The following is a 24,961-nucleotide window of genomic DNA, read 5'->3' on the forward strand; positions in this document are numbered from 1 at the left end:
TTAGTATATTTAAATAATATTTTCGTCGTTAATATTTTTTTGGGTAGTGTTAGTTTGTCCGTTAGAAACCAAGAAAATAAAGCAGTGCTCACACATAATGCTCAATTTGTCTTGCACACTTCCCTATATTATACGAACTGGAATTCCACCTAAATCCAAGTCTTCCTCGAGTGATTTTGTCAAGAATCTCGGCTCTGCATTTGATAATTGAATCTTCCCACTCATAAATGCTACAAATCCCCGGCGTATCTTACGTTTGTTTGTGACGCAGATAATAATCCACAAAGATTTCTCTCCACCAATTACTTGGACTCGTTTACGAACCAGCAAAATAATTTGGGTAATCACAGTTTTTGGCTACATCAATATATAATATATATAGACACACACATTATTTAATATGCTAACCTCACATTTAAAATGCTAAAAACTTAAAAATAAAAGTACTGAAAGTCTAAATAAAAATACCCCATTTCAGAATATTTCTTCTCTCCCACAGATGTTAAAAAGTCCGATTTACCTCAAGGATTTTCCTCGTAAATTTAAAAACTTCAAAATTTTCTCCAGTACTGGGTATCTTCCTCCAAAACACATGTTAAAACCATCAAGTTTGAAAAAAAACCTAGCTAGGGCTTCTTTTGGAGTTCAAAACCCTCCCCAACCCCATTTTAACGTTTAAACATCGGAGGGATAGAGAGGAGAGGATTGCCTCTGCTAGGGCTTCTTTTGGAGTTCAAAAATTCAGATTTCTAGGCAAGTTTTGATCGTTCTCGGGAATCTTTCAACTACCGGAGTCATCTACGATTTATGCACCAATTAATCCTTTAAAAAACGTATTTTGATGGCTTTGGACGTCGGCCTTTGGGTCGAGATGTCTCTGCCAATTTTGACTGTGGACGGCATGTGGATGTCGACCTTCGGGTCAAGATGCCCAGCCGATCCTTATATGTTTGATCAAGCGCCTATTATTGGTGACTGCAAAAGTTTCCGAGCTAAACTTCATAAAATTATCTTAAAAGTTTTTCATTCAAGGATTTGAGGTTAAGAAATATCTAAGAAAAATGTTGATTGTTGATGTTATGGAAACTGGTCATGTTTGAGATTAAAGTGATGATATTTCATGAGTTTATTATGATACTTCTGAAAATATACGTGTACTCGATAGTTAATTTAAGATGGAATAATATATATAAAAAAATTGCATGTTTTTTTTTGAAAAAAAAAGTTTTAGACGTTTCATAATCCACATTCATTGAACATATTCATCTATCAATTTAATCAACATAAAACTCTGTTATCATTTGATTAAATTTGTAAATAGAATCATGCCTTTAAAATCATTTTAAGGCTTCAAGAAAATAACCTAAAGTTCAACAATTCCAGTTTAAGTTCTAAAATCAATATCTGTTGCATGTATTTCACATAAACAATTTAAATATTCTTTAAAATAAGAGTAAATTAACTAATATATTGGAATATTTACATTATTGGTTAGTATCTCTCTACTTCTATCAAATTTAAACTTTGAAAAGAAATATGTTTGATAAAAAAATATTCCAAGTTTTGTGATCATTACAGATAGGAGATTGTTGGGTTGCAGAAATACTAGCAATTTTGATTTTGGAGATAGCAAAACTTGTTTTGAAATGGATTTGTGCAACAGGATGTATAAATCAAACTGGTTCAACCAGAGGCTGTCAATGTTCAACAATCATTTTCAGAACTTGTTGTCATAATAGAATATACAGTTGAAGAGGTCGAGATACACACTAACGTAAAAAAACTCCCTCAAAATCTTATCTGAAGATTCTAATATTCAGACCTGCAGTTAGTTGGACCAGTTTGAAAAATCAAGTGATCAAGCTCCTCCATCCTCTTCATCTAAGCAACAAACAACTTCTGAGGACCTTCTTGAGGTCCATCTAATCTCAGTGGACGAATTGGTCCGATCTCTCTCACAATTCGAGTTTGATCAATCTAAGATGGACCCTTCCTCCCCAATTTTACAAGATCCAGCCGTTGTGTATAAAGGAAAATATGTTGAAGAAGACTTGATCCTTCAATTATAACCAAACCCACCGAACGGTGAGAAAATGATTGAAGATCAAGGTGTATTAGGTGGTGGAAGCGGTTCGGTTTTGGAAGATAGTTATTTATATATTTCGTAGGTGTATTAGGTGTTTTAAATTATTTGCACTTGTTGTACAAATGAAATTTCATTTCCTTAATGAAATTCATTATTTCAATAGTTCATATAATATTTTGTATAGATTTGCAGTTTGGTTTTGTCATCACAAAAAATAGGAAATTCTTAGAATATTTATTTTATCCTAAGTTTTGGTACTTGACAAAATATCATCATCGAACTGTTACAAGAAACCGGCTGCTACATTGTTTTGTATTTCAGGTTTCCAACAGTTGATGCAAAGTTTAGCCGCTCGAGTGCTTTATTCATCACAAGTTCCAGATCATTTTTCTTCTGAACTCTTTGTATTAAATACAATCTCGGCCAGAAGTATGCAAATCAATAAAGATACATAATTTCCAATCGCTGAGAGACTACCAGTTCCAGCATAAAATAACAGTACGTTACCAACCCTCAATGTGGCAAAATATTTCCCAAAGTAACTTAAGTGAAAACTACTTTTTAGAAGCGAGCTACAAAATGATAAAGCAAAAGGGATATTTAATGGCATTTATTACAATGTACAATGCTGATAGAGACAAGGCTATTTTGTCGGAAAATTGTACAAATGATCGTTGGAAAACATATATGACCGTTGAAGCTTCTCAACTATAAGTATGTTGATGCAGACTCAAAGAACTGCTCCTAGAATTCATGCATTTTACAATCTGCATTATCATAAGATTTTTGAGCACTCTTAAGTGATCAAAACAGTTATTGCTCACTTAGCACACGCTTATCAGACTACATCAGATCATACAATGATCATTTTTCTAACTCAAATCGTCAAGTCTGACCGTTGAGTTTTGTATTTGATGTTTGATGAACCGATGGTTATTAAATATCCAGAGTCGTAAAATGATAAGTAAAAGTTTTAGTTAGAGAGTGATAAATCCTAATTGAAGTAGGTTGTTACAAGACGTCATAAAATCAAAATGTTTTAGTGAAAACCTTCTTGGGAGGAAAAAGGGGTGACATATAAGTTTTATCTCAGAATATTTATAAAAACACTTGTGTTATTTCATTACGCTTAACATTCTTGCAAATTTTATTTCAAGTCGTTCTTATTAAACTGTCAAATATAGTTCATCACTAGTAACGCCGAACCATTTCCGCACTTGAACTTTTTAGTGGTTCAGCAAGTCTAAACGATCAAGAATACAACTTAACATTATGAAAAACTATTAAGAACGGTTTAAAGTCAAAATTTTAAATATAGTTTATTCACATCTTCTATTCTAAACTCTAATCTGATCTCAACAAGAACCTTAGAAAATGTTTATGTATTTAAAAATTAATAAATAAATTAATGTTTTACATGATCACATCTTATTTTATTTGCAATTAAATATAAAATATGCTAGAAACATAGTTGACCATAAATTCAAAAGACTTTGAAACTTGAAAGAGAGAAACAAATTAAAAATTCCACAAATAGTAATTTTTAGATGATAGAGTAAAAGATATTGATAAATAAATGTGAATAATATTATTCATGAAAATTAACAAGCATACAAAATAAATTAGATTTTAACAAAATATTTGTTATCTAGAAACTATGCAATCAAAGTAATATGATTATTAATAATTATTTTGATCTCAATTAATTTTTTTTGTCAATATACAAAATAATAAGTATTTAGGAATATAATTTACAGAGACTGTCAATAAAGATGTGATAATATGGCTAACTTTACTCAAAACTTCACCCGAAGTCAGATTTTGATCTATATATATGTATACATAAATTATCCTTTCAATGAACCGTATAACTAATCTTATTTTTAAATTTACAACTAAAATTTCATAGGTTTTTTATACAAATTTAACAGTTGATACATACCAACTACAATTATTTTTTTATATATACTTACAAAATTAGTCATAAAGATTGATATGTTTTATAAAAAAGATGAAAAAAAATCATAAAGATTATTTTAGTAAAAAGACAAAAACTTGTGTGAGACGATATCACGAGTCATATTTTGTGAGACAAATCTCTTATTTGAGTCATCAATGAAAAAAGTATTACTTTTTATGCTAAGAGTATTATTTTTAATTGTGAATATCGGTAAGATTGACTCATCTCACAAATAAAAATTCGTGAGACCGTCTCACAAGAGACCTACTCTAGTAAAAATATAAAATTTAAGCTAATTTATTTACACGTGAGAAATGGAATTTGTAAAAATTCCAACCGCACATACAATAAGAATTGCAAAGCGTAGAGCGTAATTATAGACAGAAAAGAATAAAAAAAAAATGCGCTGAATATAAATCACAGTAATGACAAAATGTTGAAAACCAGACCGACATATATATCACTTAAAAAACTCAAACGTTTTCAAGTTCCAGGCCAACAAATTTATGACATTTTGCTCCCACAACATCCTCGAGGGATATAAAGCTGAAATCATGGGCAGTAACCTCCTTTTTCGCGCCTAACTGATTTCACCTCCCTGAAAGTTTTTTTAGCAGGACTAAACGAAACAAGAGTTTCTGCGGTGGATAAAAACCACAGATCGCCATTGTCCAAAAAGTTAAGAGGTCGTTGTATATCCTCGACAACGTAAAACTTCGTGTCTACGCTCACGTGTCGGGTCCATGATTCTTTAACTCCGTATTCTCTCATTAACCAAAGCCCTCGAAATCAGCATTCTCGTAAATGTAGCAGATGCAGAGGCAATCTTTTAGGACCCTGCGAGACCCCGAGAATAAAATAGTTTCGATGGCATTTTGATAAATAAGTTGAAAAATATTCAAGTTTATTTTGATGGTATTTTCGTAAATAAGTTGAAAATTAATGAATTAATTTTAAAGAATAAAATATAACATATCTTGGTCATATGAAGTCCAAATGATTTGAGATTTGGATATGACGTAGAAAACTCAAAGATAGAGAAGTTTCATATTTCGAGTTTTGAAAAAATTGATCGTTTGACTGGTTCGAAGAGATATACCGACGTTAAAATTTTAAATAGTATATATTATATTACATTATATTATTTTATTAATATAATATAATATAATATTAAAAAAAATAAAAGGATAAATCAAACCTGCGTGAATGAATTCAATCATTCACCGAAAGTTTTCGAACACAGAGAGAGAGAAAGGTGAGGAGGGTTTTGATTTTCTTTTCAATCGTGTGACTTATCGGTTTATCTAATCGACGAACCGAATTCAGTTATGGGATCGTTGACACGAGATCTTCGATTGGAGGTATAAATTTTATATTTTTGGTGATGTTTGAAATTCGTCGATTTTTGGAATAAATCCGATAAATTGTTAAATCATACTAAAATTGAATATTGTTGAATAGTGTATGATTTTAACGAAGAAGAGATGATTATAGTGATGTTATTTTGAATTATTCTCAATTTATTATAATTAGAGAATTTTAATCATTTGATTGAGATTGAAGAATTATTTGTCAGTTATTATTAATTCTGATAAATATATGTGGTAGAATAACCGACAAGAAACCAAGTTTTGAAGTTGGAATTGAATTATACTATGATTTGAATTTGATATGAATTTTTGAAGTTTCAAAAGATATTTGAAACTTATATTAATGAATTTGAATGATGTTATTGATGTAGATAGCTTATTATACTGATATCTAAAGCTACATCAATTGGAAACGAAGAATTGAGGTATGTTGCGACCGGGTAACATACGACATGTATCTGTATTATATGATATATGTCGGATTGATTTGATTGATTGGAATGAGAATACATGTCTATATGCCTTATTTGTTGATTGATGTGGCATACATGACATTGAGATTGATATATCGATGTATAAAATAAATGTTTTGTTAACACACATCGTTTGATGCATACATCGATACATGACATGCACGTTGAGCTATGATCCTTGTATACCCTGATATGATTTGATTGGATTCTGGGGTTTGTGAACACAATGCTATGTTTGGTATTACATGACCCTTAAAGCATAGACATTTGTGGCCCCGATGATTGGATATGAGATTTGGTATTTGATGGTGTTTTGTCGACGCTATCAATCGAGTATCCCTTATTGAGGCCGGTGTGCCAGCTCGAGCATTGATTTGATAGCGAATTGATTCTAACATGTGCTCAGTGGATGGGCATTTGACCTGATACCTCCACGACATACATGCATTGCATACCATATATCATTGTTTAGATACTTGTGGTATATATGATTGGTTGTTCCATACGGAGCTTTGCTCACCCCCAAGGGGGGCTGTTGTTGTCTTTGTGTGTGGACAATGGCAGGTGCTCCAGGATATCAGGAGACCGGAGAAGGTACTTCTGGAGGGAGCCACAGTTTGGGCTGAGGTTTTATGTTTATGTCTTGTTCCCAGTATATATGTATATGTATCTATATATCGGGGCATGTCCCGAGGATATGAGTTGTTTGTATATGATTGGTTATGATTTCGTGTGGACATGTTTATGATATGAGATTAAATACTATTTTTAGTATTTAAATTATAAAAAAAATATTTCGGGCTCATTGTAAAGAAATTTTAAACTCGTTTTTCGCTGTAATTAGTTAACCCTAATCAGATTGTGTTGTAATAATGATTAGAAGCTAAGGGCCCCACACAGTATGGTATCAGAGCATAGCTGGGAATGCTCGATTGAGTCTTGTGTACACTTGAATAGACACAAATGAATTGTGCGTATGTGTTTGATTTATTTGTATTACTTGCTCCTACTTGATTTGATTCGAGTAAGTATCTGATGAGATTGATGATATGAGATGATGAGATTGTGAAATTGTTATTGATTTGTGATATTCATCTTTTGATTTATAGATGGATCCCAGAAATGAAACTGCGAGTAGCAGTACTGAGAGAATAGTTGGGCAATTTGAAGGATTGCCCATGGATGTGGTGATGGCTCGATTCCAGGATCTAAAACCACCGAGGTTCTTTGGCACTGAGAGTGCTGAAAGAGCTGAAGCCTGGTTGAAGGATATTGAGCATCTGTTTAATATTGTTGAGTATACCAAGGCTCGGAGACTGAAACTTGCTCTTTATCAGTTGAAGGACCGAGCTAAATCTTGGTGGGAAGCCGCTGAGATTGGACTGAAAGAGGCCGGGATTGAAGTCACTTGGGATGTCTTCAAGGCCCAGTTTTTGGAGCAGTACTCTCCTCCTTCTTATTATACTGATCAGGAGAATGAATTTAATAATCTGCAGCAGGAACGATTTCTGTTGCGGAGTATGCTTCAAAATTTTCTACTCTGTTGAAGTATGCACCTCACGTAGCTGGGAATGCAAATGCAAAATATAACAGGTTTGTGAATGGATTTCATCTTGCTATATATACTTATGTTGTTTCTGGATTGCCTACCAGCTACGTAGAGGCAGTGGAACGAGCCAAGGCAGCCGAGGCTGGACTTAGGAGAGGAGGTCCACAGTATACTCTTCCACCTCCGGTGTCAGCTCAGCAGCCTACTTTGCGGCCGAGGGGTAAGAAGTTCAAGAAGACTGGCTCTAATTTATTCGTCTTCTTCGAGTTCGAGTGGATCACAGCGAGGGAGTCATGTGATTGCTCCCTATTGTAGTCATTGTGGAGGTAAACATACTATCGAGCAGTGTCGAGGTATGTTTGGTACTTGTTATCAGTGTGGGCAGGAAGGCCATTTCTCTCGAGTATGTCCGAACAGGGGTACAACTTCTGCTCAACCCCAGCCAGGATTTAGAGGTGGCCCTAGTACTATGATGAGACCTGCTGTTCCTGTTCCATCTTTTCAGCAGTCGAGTGTCCCACGATATCGAGGACCGGGTGTTCAGAGTGCCCAAGTTCCTCCTCAAGTGAGAGTGTATGCCATGACTGAGGATCAGGCGAGAGAAGCTCCTGGAGGCGTGATTGCAGGTATTTGCACGCTTTGCGATTATCCTGCACGTGTTTTATTTGATACATGAGCATCTCATTCATTCATATCTCATGCATTTGTTGCATCTCACGATATTGAGTGTACCCCGTTGTATAATACTTTGTCGATAGCCACGCCAGCAGGGAAGATTATTTTGTCTGAACAAGTTGTGCATAATTGTTTATTGATATACGAGGATAATGTGGTATTTCTGAATTTGATTGTCCTCCCAATGCACGACTTTGATTGTATTGTTGGCATGGATATCTTGATGACGAATCGAGCTACTGTGGATTGCGGTCATGGAGTAGTTCGATTTCGACCGATTAATGGACCCAAGTGGAATTTTTATGGCAATGGTTCCCAAGCCAAAATTTCATTGGTATCTTCCTTGGAAATGTTCCGATTGTTGACTAGCGGAGATGAGGGTTATCTTATCTACGCTATTGATATTTCGAAGAAGGAGTCTTCTTTATCTGAGATTCATGTTGCGAAAGAATTCCCGGATGTATTTCCCGATGAGATTCTTGATTTTCCTCCTCATCGAGATGTTGAGTTTAGTATTGATTTGGTGCCGGGGACTGCGCCTATTTCGAAAGCTCCCTATCGCACGACACCATTGGAATTGAAAGAACAATTGCAAGATCTTCTCGATGAGGGATATATTCGACCGAGTGTATCGCATTGGGGAGCTCCAGTTTTATTTGTTCGAAAGAAAGATGGTACTATGCGAATGTGTATCGATTATAGGCAATTGAATCGGGCTACTGTGAAAAACAAGTACCCACTTCCTCGTATTGATGATTTATTTGATCAGCTTTAGGGTACTTTTGTATACTCGAAGATTGATCTTCATTTTGGGTATCATCAAGTACGAGTTCGAGACGAATATGTGCCCAAAACTGCTTTTCGTACGAGGTATGGCCACTATGAATTTCTGGTTATGCCTTTCGGTCTTACAAATGCTCCTGCTATTTTATGGACTTAATGAATCGTATCTTCCGAGATTATCTTGACCGATTCGTTATCGTCTTTATTGATGATATTCTGGTATATTCGAAATCGAAAAAGGAGCATACTGAACATTTGAGACTGGTACTTCAAACTCTTCGTACTAGTCATTTATATGCTAAGTTGTCCAAATGTGAATTCTGGATGGACAAAGTGATATTTTTGGGCCACGTCATTTCGAGACATGGCATATCTGTTGATCCTGCGAAGGTCGAAGCTGTATTGAATTGGCCGAGACCTACGAATGTTCCTGAGATCCGTAGCTTCATGGGTTTAGCTGGATATTATCGTCGTTTTATTGAAGGATTTTCAAAAATAGCTAAACCTATTACTCAACTGACACAGAAGAATCAGCGATTCATTTGGTCAGATGAATGTGAAGCTAGTTTTCTTGAATTAAAGACGAGATTGACCACAGCACCTGTGCTTACTATTCCCTCAGGTACCGGAGGATTTGTGGTATGTACAGATGCGTCTGGTAAAGGTTTGGGCTGTGTTCTGATGCAACATGGCAAAGTGGTTGCTTATGCGTCTCGTCAATTGAAATCTCATGAAACTCGTTATCCGGTTCATGATCTCGAATTGGCCGCAATTGTGTTTGCTCTGAAGATTTGGCGCCATTATTTGTACGGAGAAAAGTTTGTTATCTATTCGGACCATAAAAGTCTGAAATATCTCTTTTCTCAATCTGATTTGAATATGAGGCAACGCAGGTGGATGGATCTCCTGAAGGACTTTGATTGTGAGATTCAATATCACCCTGGATCAGTGAATGTTAATGCGGATGCCCTTAGTCGGAAAGTTTATGATTCTGTTTTAGCCTCTGTTTGTGTCGCCAAAGTACATGAGGATATATGTACTTCTGGCTGGACTTTGCACTCGAATTGGAATTCTGTTACTGTCTCAGCATTGCAAATTGAGCCGAACTTGATATCGAAAATACGAAAGGCCCAACTGAAGCGATGCTCAGATCCAAAAGTCGAAAGAACTTGTATCTGCTGGACATCAGTCTGGATTTCAAATTTCTTCTGATGGTTCTTTACGACTTAATGGTCGGCTGGTAGTTCCTGATGATTCTGATTTGAAATCTGCCCTTCTTCGAGAAGCACATTGTAGTAAATACAGTATTCACCCTGGAAGTCGAAAGATGTATTTGACATTGAGACCTCAATTCTGGTGGAAACGTATGAAGAAGGACATTGCTGAGTTTATTTCTAAATGTCTTGTCTGCCAGCAAGTGAAAGCCGAGAGAATGAAACCTGGAGGATTACTCCATAGTCTCGAAATCCCAAAATGAAATTGAGAACATATTGCTATGGATTTTGTGACCCATTTACCTCGTTCGCCCAAGGGCTGTGATGCTATTTGAGTTATTATTGATCGGCTTTCGAAATCTGCACATTTTATTCCGTATGAGCGGACTTATCCTTATAAGAGAATGGCTCATTTATACATTGAGAATGTTGTGAGACTGCATGGTGTGCCAGTCTCGATTGTATCAGATCGTGATCCCAGGTTTGCTTCTAAATTCTGGGGTAGTTTCCAAGAAGCGATGGATACGCGTTTTGCTATGAGTACTGCTTATCATCCTCAAACTGATGGCCAAACTGAGCGTACAATTCAAACGTTATAGGATATGTTACGTGCGATTGTGATGGATTTCAGAATGAGATTGCAAGATGCCTTACCGTTGGTAGAATTTTCTTATAATAATAGCTTCCAAACGAGTATTGGTATGGCACCGTTTGAAGCCTTATACGGGAGACGATGTAGATCACCGTTATTCTGGGATGAAATTGGTGAAAAACAATTGACTGGACCTGAAATGATACAAGAAATGAATGATAAGGTTTAGTTGATTCGACAGCGGATGAAAGCTGCTCAGGATCGTCAAACGAGTTATGCGAATAAACGAAGACGACCCTTGGAATTCCAGAAAGGTGACAAAGTGTTTTTGAAAATATCTCCCTTTAGAGGCACTGTTCGATTTGGTATGCGAGGAAAATTATCTCCTCGATATGTTGGTCCATACGAGATCCTTGATCGAGTTGGGGATCTTGCTTATCGATTGGCATTGCCACCAGCTTTATCTGTCATTCATGATGTGTTTCATGTTTCTATGTTGAGAAAGTATGAACCAGATCCATCACATGTACTTGCACCTGATGAGGTTGAACTTGATCCTTCACTTTCCTATGTTGAACAACCTATTTGCATTATGGATCGGAAGGAGAAAGTATTGCGTAATAAATCGATTCCGTTAGTTCAAGTGCAATGGACACGACATGGTGTGGAGGAGTCAACGTGGGAATTGGAAAGCAAGATGCGAGAATCATATCCGCACTTGTTTGATTCTATTCCACCTGTTCCATTGTATTCAATGTATGGTGATCCATTTATTGATTTTAGTTTTGACATGTACTATAACTGGTGACATATTATATGTTTGCCAATGTTACGTATATAGAGATGTTTGAGATTTCGAGAACGAAATCTTTTAAGTTGGAGAGAAATGTGATACCCCGAGAATAAAATAGCTTCGATGACATTTTGATAAATAAGTTGAAAAATATTCAATTTATTTTGATGGTATTTTCGTAAATAAGTTGAAAATTAATGAATTAATTTTAAAGAATAAAATATAACATATCTTGGTCATATGAAGTCCAAATGATTTGAGATTTGGATATGACGTAGAAAACTCAAAGATAGAGAAGTTTCATATTTCGAGTTTTGGAAAAATTGATCGTTTGACTGGTCCGAAGAGATATACCGACGTTAAAATTTTAAATAGTATATATTATATTACATTATATTAGTTTATTAATATAATATAATATAATATTAAAAAAATAAAAGGATAAATCAAACCTGCGTGAATGAATTCAATCATTCACTGAAAGTTTTCGAACACAGAGAGAGAGAAAGGTGAGGAGGGTTTTGATTTTCTTTTCAATCGTGCAACTTATCGGTTTATCCAATCGATGAACCGAATTCAGTTCTGGGATCGTTGACACGAGGTCTTCGATTTGAGGTATAAATTTTATATTTTTGGTGATGTTTGAAATTCGTCGATTTTTGGAATAAATCCGATAAATTGTTAAGTCATACTAAAATTGAATATTGTTGAATAGTGTATGATTTTAACGAAGAAGAGATGATTATAGTTATGTTATTTTGAATTATTCTCAATTTATTATAATTAGAGAATTTTAATCATTTGATTGAGATTGAAGAATTATTTGTCAGTTATTATTAATTCTGATAAATATATGTGGTAGAATAACCGACAAGAAACCAAGTTTTGAAGTTGGAATTGAATTATACTATGATTTGAATTTGATATGAATTTTTGAAGTTTCAAAAGATATTTGAAACTTATATTAATGAATTTGAATGATGTAATTGATGTAGATAGCTTATTATACTGATATCTAAAGCTACATCAATTGGAAACGAAGAATTGAGGTATGTTGCGACCGGGTAACATACGACTAGGTATCTGTATTATATGATATATGTCGGATTGATTTGATTGATTGGAATGAGAATACATGTCTATATGCCTTATTTGTTGATTGATGTGGCATACATGACATTGAGATTGATATATCGATGTATAAAATAAATGTTTTGTTAACACACATCGTTTGATGCATACATCGATACATGACATGCACGTTGAGCTATGATCCTTGTATACCCTGATATGATTTGATTGGATTCTGGGGTTTGTGAACACAATGCTATGTTTGGTATTACATGACCCTTAAAGCATAGACATTTGTGGCCCCGATGATTGGATATGAGATTTGGTATTTGATGGTGCTTTGTCGACGCTATCAATCGAGTATCCCTTATTGAGGCCGGTGTGCCAGCTCGAGCATTGATTTGATAGCGATTCGTTTGATTCTAACATGTGCTCAGTGGATGGGCATTTGACCTGATACATCCACGACATACATGCATTGCATACCATATATCATTGTTTAGATACTTGTGGTATATATGATTGGTTGTTCCATACGGAGCTTTGCTCACCCCCAAGGGGGGCTGTTGTTGTCTTTGTGTGTGGACAATGGCAGGTGCTCCAGGATATCAGGAGACCGGAGAGGGTACTTCTGGAGGGAGCCACAGTTTGGGCTGAGGTTTTATGTTTATGTCTTGTTCCCAGTATATATGTATATGTATCTATATACCGGGGCATGTCCCGAGGATATGAGTTGTTTGTATATGATTGGTTATGATTTCGTGTGGACATGTTTATGATATGAGATTAAATACTATTTTTAGTATTTAAATTATAAAAGAAATATTTCGGGCTCATTGTAAAGAAATTTTAAACTCGTTTTCGCTGTAATTAGTTAACCCTAATCAGATTGTGTTGTAATAACGATTAGGAGCTAAGGGCCCCACAACCCCGATATTGATCCAGGAGATTTTGGTCACATATTGTGGACTGAAGTGAGCTGGAGGTGGGACAAACTTGAATGTTTCTGTTGCCAAGTCGAATGAACTTACAAGCTCGCAAGGTTTATAACTGTCGGTTATCCAGTGAAATACACCATTCAGAAGAGGATCAAATGATTTATGTTTTGGCCTAGGAGCATTTTCAACCCTTCTCCATGAATCTGTACCAAGTGTGTGTATGTTAGCTACCATTCTTTTCGATTCTGCAGAAGTCACGGGGTCCATGGACGTAAGGTACATGAAACTGATAACCTTATATACTTCTTAATCTTTTGGCAATATCCAAATCCAGAATTGTTTGCGTAAGTATAAAGGGGAGCTGAAACAACCAGGCTAGGAACCCTTACTATTTCGCGGTATATAGGGTTGCATATTGCGTACCAGGGCATTGGTGGTGTATCAACATACAAACACAGCAGTCCATTGCACGATCCAACAAAATCAAGTCTATCGATATGTGAACCGTACGGAACACCAAACTGACACGCAATATGTTTAGTATTAAAAAAGTGATCATCACACTGGAGCACAAGGACATACCAATTCATCGTGATTAAAGGTAAGGAAGCGGAGAACAGCACGAAACCCCCAGTTCTCGTAATAAAATAGATAGGTTGTTAAGGTAGATGATCTGGACAAATGTAAAATAAGGATCTTTGAGAAGGTCGAGAAACATCTTGCAAACAGCTCGACATCGTAATATACACTTCAGCGGAAGCCTAGAAAAAATATCAATAATTATATGGCCTGGCAACTCACATATAGGGAAACTTGGTCTACTTATCACCTCCGCGGAACTATCAAAAGTTTGTTCATCAATCCAGTTGTCCCCTCTTCCCTCACTTCTAATTAATTGTTTGCTGTGTATCTTGCTTCCGTCTAACACCATTCCAAGAACTGAACGCCGCAGTCTGCACTGTTTTGAGAAAAGAGTATCTGTACCCTCAGCACTATGAATCTTGCTTCCCAATTTAAGACAAGGCCTTCGACATTTACTGAATAAAAGATAAACTGAAAGGAATACACAATGGGATCAAACATGAGTGAAAAAATTACATTAAAAATGCATTCTGTCAGTATTTTGCTCATCAATGTGGAGTGGAAGATACTAGTTTAGAGAATATAGATATCAAAAGTGGAAGCCACACAGACGTCATTCGAACCTCGGGTTTTAACCAAAACAAAAGACCGTGTATAAAACAATGTCAATCAAACTTTCCTGTCCTGGGGGTTTCTCATTATCTGTCTTCTGGAGTATCCACATATAATTGTGTTTCATTGTTCTAAAAACCAATAATTTCTGTAAATAATAATAATAAAAAACATTACTTTGCCCCTCGTTCCCTAACCTAAAAAGAAACACTGCCAAGAGCAGATAAATTGCTATTTTGATTTAAAACAAAACCTCTCTTTACTGAAATTCAGAGCAGGTCCCATAATTTCTCCATAAGAAATCCATCTCGGCAAACACAAACTTCAACAAATTTCCAGCTACCATAAAAAAATCATGCGCCAAAATACAAAGAGCGATCCGCAAAAATTTTTTATTAAAAAAAAAGTCCCATTTAAAATTCAAGTGAAATAATCATCTCTCATATGCCAAAACAATCAAACAAACATGATCTCAATGACTTCATCGCAATTCTGATTAAAAAACTGGAATTATCACGAGATCCCGATCATATAATTAAAACATGAAACCTCAATCAAGGAAAAGCTCCGCGAACCTTCAACAGAAATCAAGAGAAAATCTCGGTGCCGATTTGGTTGCACACAGTATTTTTTGTTCAGAGAGGCTTGTGAGATATGTAGGGAGGAGCCGAGTGTGTGGCAGTGTGTGTGGGTTGGTATTATTAATTTTAACTCTCAAACAAAGGTGCGGCCCGTGTAGGATTTTATAAGTGGGCTGGCTTAATAATTTAAGATAATGATAATATAAAAAATCTAGTTATATCTATAATTTAAGATTTAAAATATTGGATCTATCTAATAATCTAACACAAAAATTTATACGAGAGAGTCTCGCGGGTCGTATTTTGTAGGACAGATCTCTTATTTGGTTCATCCATGAAAAAATATTACTTTTTATGATAAGAGTATTATTTTTTATTGTGAATATATCGATAGGGTTGACTCGCCTCACAGATAAAGATTCATGAGACCATCTCACAAGAGACCTACTCATAATCTAAAATCAAAGATCTATCGATATTCATAAAAAATATTGATGATAATCATGAATAATATCGATCGTGAATATTCTGAAAGAATATTAATATAAGGTATTTGATTAATCAATGTTTCTGAAAAATATTGGATCTACAGTCTATATTTTCTAAATATTCTTATAGGATATTAATTTGATGACAATTAAAAATTTATTTGTTATTAATATTTGTTTATATTCTTGAAGATTTTGGATTTAAGATACGAGACTTAACAATATTTTGGAAAAATATTGATTTAAAATATATAATTATTCAATATTTCGGAATTATGTTAATCTAAAAATCAAATATTTATCGATATTCATTGATATTGAATATAAGATTTGTAATATTACTAAACAATGTTGATATAGGATCAGAATTTGTAAATATCCTTGAAGATTATTACTCTAAAATCTAAGGATCCATCAATATTTTAGAAGAATATAGATTTATGATCACCAATATTGGACATAACAAATAATATGTTTGATGATGAGTTTTCTCTGTATTGAGAGGTGAGTTTTCATAAACAATGGAGTCCTTGTTTGCAAATCTCTCCCTCTCCACTGAGGAGGAAGAAGAATTGGTTTTTGAATCATCAGACATCCAGACTCCAGACCAGAACTCTGAGTTTTGTTTGGTTGGGAGATTCCTCACTGATCGTCTAATCAACTTTAACATCATGCGCAACAGGTTGGCGGAAATTTGGCGACCTGTGCGGGGCATGGCTGTAAAAGAAATCAGACCTAACATCTACTTGTTCCAGTTTTTCCACTCTATGGACCTGAGCCGCATAATGGATGGGGGCCCCTGGACCTTCGACAACTTCCTGCTTATTCATCAAAAACTCCAACCTGGTGAAGTCCCCACAAATGTGCCATTATACTTCGTCAATTTTTGGATTCAAGTGCATGATCTACCCATGGGATTCATGTCTCAAAGCGTAGGCAAACAACTGGGTGATTTTGTTGGAAGATTTATTGAATATGACGACAAAAATAACTCATCATTCTGGAGGAGCTACATGCGTATAAGAGTCAACGTGGACGTTCGTAAACCGTTGAAGATATTCAAGAAGATTAAAAAGGCGAGGGGAGAGTTCTCAATCGTCAATTTTAAATATGAAAAACTTAGTATCTTCTGTTTCTACTGTGGTATTCTGGGCCATTCAGACAAGTTTTGTGATCTACTTTTCGAAGCAACCAACTCAAATCCTACTAAAGAATGGGGGACATGGCTAAGGGCAACTCCAAGGCGATCAGCAGCCACCGGCGGAGAACGGTGGTTACGGGATGAGGACGGCGATGGCAATAGTAAAAACACTACGGAGGGAAATGGTGATTTTTTGAAAGATGGCCGAGATCACAGGAGAAATCAAGGGATATCCAAAGATTTGATTCCCCACCAATCAGGAACTCAAATGGTGGTTGCCAACTCGAACATAAATTCGAATAACAAGGAAATCAATGCTCCCAAGATTATAGGCAATCAAGTAGAGGAACATATTGAACTGACCATTCATGATGATAAGAAGAGGAGACGAGATGGGCTGCGGCCAGAAGCCCAAGTTAAAATTATGGACCTAGACTCCTCCCATGAATCACAAGACGAGCTTGACAAGCTTCCTAATCACCCAAAGATCCAATGCGACCATTTTTTAACGGCAGGCCTGGAACACCAGGCCCGCCGAGAAAGATGAATGTTCTGAGTTGGAACTGCCGAGGGCTTGGCCATCCTCGTGCAGCTCCAATCCTTTGTGAGCTTATCAAAGCTCATAAGGCCGATGTGGTGTTCTTATCTGAAACACTAGTGCATGCTGTAAAGATTGAAAAAATAAGGGTAAAGGTAAGATTTGCTGGTGCCTTCTCTGTGGATAGATTTGGTCGAAGTGGCGGTCTAGCGGTTTTGTGGAAACAAACAGTGGCTTGTACTATTACAGGATTCTCTAGCAACCATATAGATATAGAAGTTGATTCGAATAACATCCCAAGATGGCGCCTTACGGGTTTCTATGGATTTCCTGAAAAGGGAAAGAGACCAGAGTCTTGGGCTTTACTTCGCTCTCTCAGCACTCAATCTACTCTGCCATGGTGCCTAATTGGCGATTTCAATGATCTACTGAGCCCAGATGATAAGAAAGGAAAACATGAACACCCGCAATAGCTGTACACGGGTTTTAGGCAAGCAGTAATGGATAGTGGACTCTCGGACTTACCATTAATAGGATACCAGTTCACTTGGGAAAGAGGGAAAGGAACGAACACGGCCGTTGAAGAACGCCTCGATCGTGCTCTAGCATCCTCCTGGATGGAAAAGTTTCCCAATGCTCAGCTCCATAACCTCTGCGCTTCTGTGTCAGATCACTCACCAATCCTCATCAACACCACACCTCGATTGCAAATGGGTAGAACTCGAGATTTTATGTTTGAAAACAAATGGCTTAAAGAGCCAGATTTACAAGATTTTATCACCGTCAATTGGGAGAACAGCGAAGGGGACAATATCATGGAAAAAATGGAGTCCTTATCTACTAAGCTAGCTGAGTGGGGTCGAAAGAAAAACAGTATTTTCAAAGATGAGATCGAACAGTGCAAAAAAGACATTGAGAAACTCCGCTTGTCCGATAGTGAAGAAGATGCAGTTGGGATTCAAAAAATTAAGTATATTCTCACCAAGCTAATCAGTCAGGAAGAGTTGCATTGGAAGCAAAAAGCAAAGGAGCATTGGCTTCAATATGGAGATCTTAACACACAATTCTTTCACTCAGTGGCTACTCAACGAAAGGAAATGAACCGAATCAAATCGCTCGACGATGACAGTGGGGTAAGGCACTCAAACATTACAGATATTTGCAAGGTAGTCTCGACATACTTCGAAAATTTATTCGAGGATGCCGATGCAATCTATGAACCTGTCATGCAAGTCGTAGATAGAGTGGTCACAAACGAAGTAAACGAGAGCTTAACAGCGCCATTCAAAGATGAAGAGTTCAAGAAAGCTATTTTTCAAATGAAAGCTGACAAGTCGCCTGGACCGGACGGTTTCAACCCGGGTTTTTTCCAAAAATTCTGGAATCTGGTGGGCTCTTAGGTTGAAACCCGGGTTTTCTCCAATTTCCACCAAAGTTGAACAATACAAATGTTGTGCTGATTCCAAAATGCGAATCACCCTTATCTATGAAAGACCTGAGGCCCATCTCGCTTTGTAATGTTCTATACAAGTTAATAGCGAAAGTTCTCGCTAATCGGATGAAGGGTGTCTTGCCAGACATTATATCCAAGCATCAGTCTGCTTTTACTAAAGGAAGGGCAATCACAGACAATGTCATCTTGGCGTTTGAAACAATACACTCCATGAACCGAAAAACCAAAGGAAAAAAAGGGGATGTAGCTCTGAAAATTGATTTTAGTAAAGCATATGACCGCATCGATTGGGGCTTCCTAAAATCAATTATGTTAAGAATGGGCTTTTGCAACCGCTGGGTGAACTATATCATGCTCTGCATCACATCAGTTTCCTACAACATCAAAGTTAATAACAAAAAGGTCGAGCCAATAACAGCAAAGAGAGGTCTCAGACAGGGCTGCCCACTATCCCCTTGCCTATTCATCATTTGTACACAAGGACTCTCATCACTGATGTCCAAAGCTGAAGCAAGGGGAGCCATTCATGGGGTCAAAGCTTGTATAAGGGCGCCGCCTATTTCACACTTAATGTTTGCTGATGACTGTTTTCTGTTCTTCAGGGCAGAACCTGAGGAGAGCATCAGGATCGTGGACATCCTTAAAGCCTTCGAAGCAGCATAGGGGCAAATGATCAACTTGCACAAATCCGGAATAATGTTCAGCCGCAATGTTCCTTTAGCCCTCCAAGCCGATCTCTCTTCATCTCTGGGAGTCACAAATCCCCTAAACACAGGGAAGTACCTAGGCCTACCATCGCTCATTGGCAGTAAAAATAAGGCTATCTTCGCATATCTCAAAGACCGATTATGGAAGCGAATCCAGGGTTGGCATGGACGAGCTATCTCAAAGGCCGGGAGAGAAGTACTTATCAAATCAGTTGCACAAGCCATCCCAGCTTACTGCATGCAAATTTTCCTCCTCCCAGTTTCCTTAGCCGATGAACTCCAAAGAATGATGAACTCTTATTGGTGGGGAACGAAAGGTAACTCACGAGGTATCTGCTGGACAAACTGGGACCAACTCCGTGTGAAGAAAAAGAATGGTGGCCTGGGTTTCCGTAATCTTCATGGTTTTAATCTTGCGATGCTGGGCAAGCAAGGGTGGAATATAATGTCCAACCCCCATATTCTTGTATCTCAAGTTCTCAAAGAAAAATATTTTCCAGACAAGGATTTCCTGAAAGCAACTTTAGGACCTAATCCTAGCTTTATATCGAGGAGCATTTGGCATTCGCAGGCCTTAATCCGTGAAGGTTATCGCTGGAGAATTGGAAACGACAGCAACATTTCGGTATGGTCAGAGCCGTGGCTACGAAATCTGGACAAGCCTCGAGTAGAATCCCAAATCACCCAGGGACTAGAATCTCTGAAGGTTGCTGATTTAATGGCACCACTTACACACGAATGGGATATAGAGCTCATTGAAGATATTTTCTATACAAGAGACACTTTCGAAATCACAAATATTCCCCTAATGACCAACGTCCCAGATGTCAGCATATGGAGATACAGCAAATATGGGAATTATACAGTGAGATCGGGGTATCATCTAGCCATGAACACAATCTACACAGGAAGAGGGAACAACGCATCTGGTGCATGGAATAAATTATGGGATTTAAATATGCCACCCAAGGTCAAAACCTTCGCGTGGCGCATGGTGCGGAATTGGCTCCCTACAAGAATAAATCTCCAGAAAAAAAGCCTTCTGGTCCCGGCCACATGTGTAAATTGTAACTCTATGCTAGAACAACCTTGGCATCTATTCTATACATGCCAGTTCGCCCAAGAGTGCTGGGAGTTATCTCAAGTGCAGATTGAAGTCAATTCAACTCCCCCCGAGATCGAACATTTTGAAGAATGGTTCTTTAATATCTTGGAAAGGCTGGACGTAGAGAGACGGCGAAATTTTGTGATGATTCTTTGGGGCATTTGGCACTCACGCAATGACAGAATCTGGAACAACACTTCGCACTCCGCAAATCGGACGATTACATACGCACTTGACACTCTAAATGATTGGCTTGCCGTAAGATCAATAGATAAACAGCCAAACCAGCCACCGAACCTGCGCGCGAATGTGGTCTGGAGAAAACCCATGGAAGAATTCTTCAAATGTAATGTCGATGCGGGTTTTGGCATCGATAAAAGATCATTTGCGGTTGGAATGGTAATCAGGGACTCAAATGGCTCATTCATAATTTGTAGAACCAGCCTCCACCATGGAGCAGCACTTGTAAAAGAAGCAGAAGCAATTGCTATCCTCGAAGCTCTAAGTTGGATAAAAGACATGGGCTACGACAAGATACCAATAGTGGAAACAGATTCAAAGATATCAGCAGATGCAATCCACTCTGACGCACGAGATCTTACTGAATTTGGCCTTACTATCACAGCCTGTCGGGCCATCATCTGGAATCAGACTTCATTCAAAGTCGATCATGTTAGGAGACAAGCTAACAGAGCCGCTCATACTTTGGTTAAAACGGCTCTCCAACAAGCTTGTTTTGGTATTTCTGTAGTAATGTCTATCTCTATTAGTACAATCATTATGAACGATTGTAACTCTCAAATTGAAGATTAATAAAGTTGTTTTTTGATGTTAAAAAAAAAGGTCACCAATATTGATTTAAAGCCGATTTAGCATAAGTTTATTGATTCAGAAAATTACTATTTGATTTCAACTATAAACATGTGTTTTTTTTTATTAATTCTTTGAAAAGATGTGATATAATGTCTATCAACATTATTGAAGAATATTAAATTGATTTCAATTCAAAGTGTATATTTCTTTGTTAAATTTTTTGAAAGTATAGTAGTGTGCTCAGCTTTGCACATGATATTCGAATATTAATCATATGAAATTAAGGTAAAAGAAAAATAACTAATGAAAAATTATGAGAGACGATGTCGTCCTAAAGTTCCCCCTACCATAATATCATCATGATTAAATGTAAGGGATGCGGAGGATGGCAGGATTCTGCAAGTTTTAATGAAAAATAGATAGGTTGTTGAAGTAGATGATTTGGCAAAATGTAATTTGATAAAATAAGGATCTTCTCTAAGGATCTTTGAGAAGGTCGAGAAATATCTTACAAACACGTTAGACATCAGAATATACACTTCAGCATAAGCTTAGGAAAAATATCAGACAATTATTTGAATCGAAAATTGTTAAGATTGAGACTTAAACTTAACTTTACCCCAAAAGAATGCTCAAGGAAGGAGGTTGTGAAAGTCCATATACAACTCTCAACTATTTAATTCAGTCGATGCAAGACATACAACGACAAACCACATATAGGAAAACTTAGTCTACTAATCACAGCTGCAGCACTATCACAAGGTTGTTCATCAATCTATTTGTTCCCTCTTCCCTCACTATTCATAAAACTTTTGATTTTAACTCCGTTCAGAGAACTAAACGCAGCGGTCTGCACTGTTTTGAGAGAATAGTATTTGTACCCTCAGCACTACAAATCTTGCCTCCCAATTTAAGACAAGATTCCTGGTAAAGGGGGCCGTATTCCTGCCAAATATTAGTTCATATTTTATGACACTCTCGTACTGCCATGATATTATGATATTTTGGTCCAGAAATGTGTTCAACACACAAATTCCGTTTTTGAACATATCAGGATTAAAAATGCCTAAAACAATATCATATATAACGTCAACGTCCAATCAAAGCCCACTGCCTATCTGATACTCAATCTAGCCATCGATGTTTTACAACATTATCTCGACCTAATGTTGTTCTTCAAAATATTGTTTAATTTCTGCCAAATTCATGAGAAGGCTAAGCTAAATCCTTTTTAACTATAATACCGCGTATTTTTTTTATTTTTCAAGAAACATAAAAATATTATTTTTACATTAAATAAGATAGAAATATATGTTTAATTCAAAGCGAACTCAAACTCCTATCAGCACAGGGAGGATCAGCATCAGGAGCTTAACAAAAAGTCTGAGATTCTACTACAAATGAGCGCCAGCTTGAACTCATTTAACCTTGAGCCGCAATCGAGCCCTTCGACATGCTTTTAGACTCTGAGATTCAAAAAATTATCATGCCTGAGTGATAAATGAATTCCAGGAAATCTAAAACAGTGCAAAAGGAAAGTATCCAATCGAGTTGGGATAAATGCTCCAAAATGCTTAAGAGTTGGGCTACAAGAAGCGGAAGACATTAAAAAATGGAACTTTACAACTTGTACACTATCTCTCTATCTTGCCTTCGGGCAAATCAGCGCTTTCATGCAAAAACGGTGTTTTTTGAATCAACAATACCAATTTCCGTTGTTGCAGAATGTTTCCTAAAGTAACTTAATTCAAACTACTTTTCAGAGTCTATGAGCTATAAGTTGATAAAACAAACGGGACATTTAATGGCATTTATTACATTGTACAATGCTGATAAAGACAAGATTATTCTGTCGGGAAATTGTACAAATGATCGTTGGAAAACATATCTGACCGTTGAAGCTTCTCAAGTATAAAAATGTTGTATCACAAGATTTCTGAGTACTCTTAGGTACCGTTTGGTTCATGGTATGAGATATATAGTATGGAGATAAGTAATATTTTGTAATAATAAAATAAATAGAAAATGATAGTTAATATATTGTTTGATTTAATTGATTTGATTGATTAAATTTGAGATAATATGATTATCATTTTGTCATTGTTGAAAATATTAATAATATTATTTATTAAGGGTAATATCGTAATTTTATATTATTGATTTGATTGATGTGAGATACATTATTACGAATTTGATTGATGTGAAATAAATAATTAATAATTTTATTGATCGAGATAAATAAAATACTTGTATAAAAAAAGTGATATGATATGACTATTTATATTAGTACTTACAAGTACTTGAACCAAACAGTACCTTAAGTGATCAAAACAATTATTGCTCACTTAGCACACGCTTATCAGAATACATTAGATCATCCAATGATCATTTTGTCTTGTATCCTCTCCATAGCCTATAAAAATATGCACTTTCTTGTTTTGACATCCAACTTCTGTCGTTCATCCTTTGGTATATCAACATATGCAACACAGCCAAATACCCGCAAATGATTATAGGAAACATCTTTGCTTTACCACACCTGCTCCGGGACATTGTAATTGAGAGGAACACAAGGTGAACTATTCAATATATATGCTGCAGCAACCATAGCTTCACCCCAAAATTCCTTAGTCAGCTTTGCATGTGAGAGCATACTTCTGCTCTTTATACCAAAGTTCTATTCATCCTCTCTGCTAATCCGTTGAGCTGTGATGTCTTTGGTGGTATTGTTTAATATCGGATTCCTTTCCTTTTGCATATATCATCAAAGGATCCAATGTATTATCATCCATTGTCTGTTCGAATACATTTGAGTTTTATGTCTGTTTGCTGTTCAACCAAGATTAGAAAATTGTTGAATGTTTCCGCTACTTGACCATTGGTTTTCAGTGTCCACACCAAAATTTTCCGAGAATGATCATCGATAAAAATTACCTAGTTCATCGCTCTTCTTGAGCAACAATGGCATCTAACCACATAGATCTGAGTGCACCTGATATAAAATTTTATCGGCTCTGTTAAGAGATGAACTTTTGCATGATATCATGTTTTGTGGATTGTTTCATATGAACCTACTTTACATCGGGCAGAACTTGTTTTCTCACAAGGCTTTGTAAGATTTTTTCACTTATGTGGCCAAGACGTCAGTGCCACAACTCTGTTGATTTTTCTTCCCCTATGTAGTTCACACTTCATAATGATTTTTCGAACTACATACAACTTTGACATCTTTAATCCTTTTGACATCTCAAGTGATCCTCTTGAAATCTTACATACCCCATTTCAGAAGGTTTGTGCAGAACACCAAAGAAACGCTTGCCTAATACTGTCTTAAAAGCATTTTCTGATGTGGAAGTTCATACCAAGCTGCAACCACATAGCACACGAGGACTTTTTATAGTATTTGAGAACATTGCTCTGATACCAGTTGTTGAGAA

General features: G+C 36.4%; 2 protein-coding genes and 1 long non-coding RNA gene across 3 annotated transcripts; 2 read left to right on the plus strand and 1 right to left on the minus strand.

Moving 5' to 3' along the window:
- Window positions 1–13,494: 13,494 nt before the first annotated feature.
- On the minus strand, window positions 13,495–15,394 carry LOC142546990 (uncharacterized). Its single transcript, XR_012820558.1, has 3 exons — window positions 15,274–15,394; window positions 14,306–14,557; window positions 13,495–14,177 (listed from the first exon to the last, which is right to left on the minus strand). It is a non-coding gene; the product is annotated as an uncharacterized LOC142546990 (long non-coding RNA).
- Window positions 15,395–16,260: 866 nt separating this feature from the next.
- LOC142546988 (uncharacterized) lies at window positions 16,261–17,455 on the plus strand. Its single transcript, XM_075655003.1, has one exon. The coding sequence runs from the start codon at window positions 16,289–16,291 to the stop codon at window positions 17,453–17,455; it is 1,167 nt and encodes a 388-aa protein (XP_075511118.1). The 5' UTR covers window positions 16,261–16,288.
- A 491-nt stretch (window positions 17,456–17,946) lies between these two features.
- On the plus strand, window positions 17,947–18,846 carry LOC142544167 (uncharacterized). Its single transcript, XM_075651232.1, has one exon. The coding sequence runs from the start codon at window positions 17,947–17,949 to the stop codon at window positions 18,844–18,846; it is 900 nt and encodes a 299-aa protein (XP_075507347.1).
- Window positions 18,847–24,961: the final 6,115 nt, after the last annotated feature.

The sequence above is a fragment of the Primulina tabacum genome, chromosome 5 (genome assembly GCF_025594145.1).
Source record: "Primulina tabacum isolate GXHZ01 chromosome 5, ASM2559414v2, whole genome shotgun sequence".
Taxonomy (NCBI): Eukaryota; Viridiplantae; Streptophyta; class Magnoliopsida; order Lamiales; family Gesneriaceae; genus Primulina; species Primulina tabacum.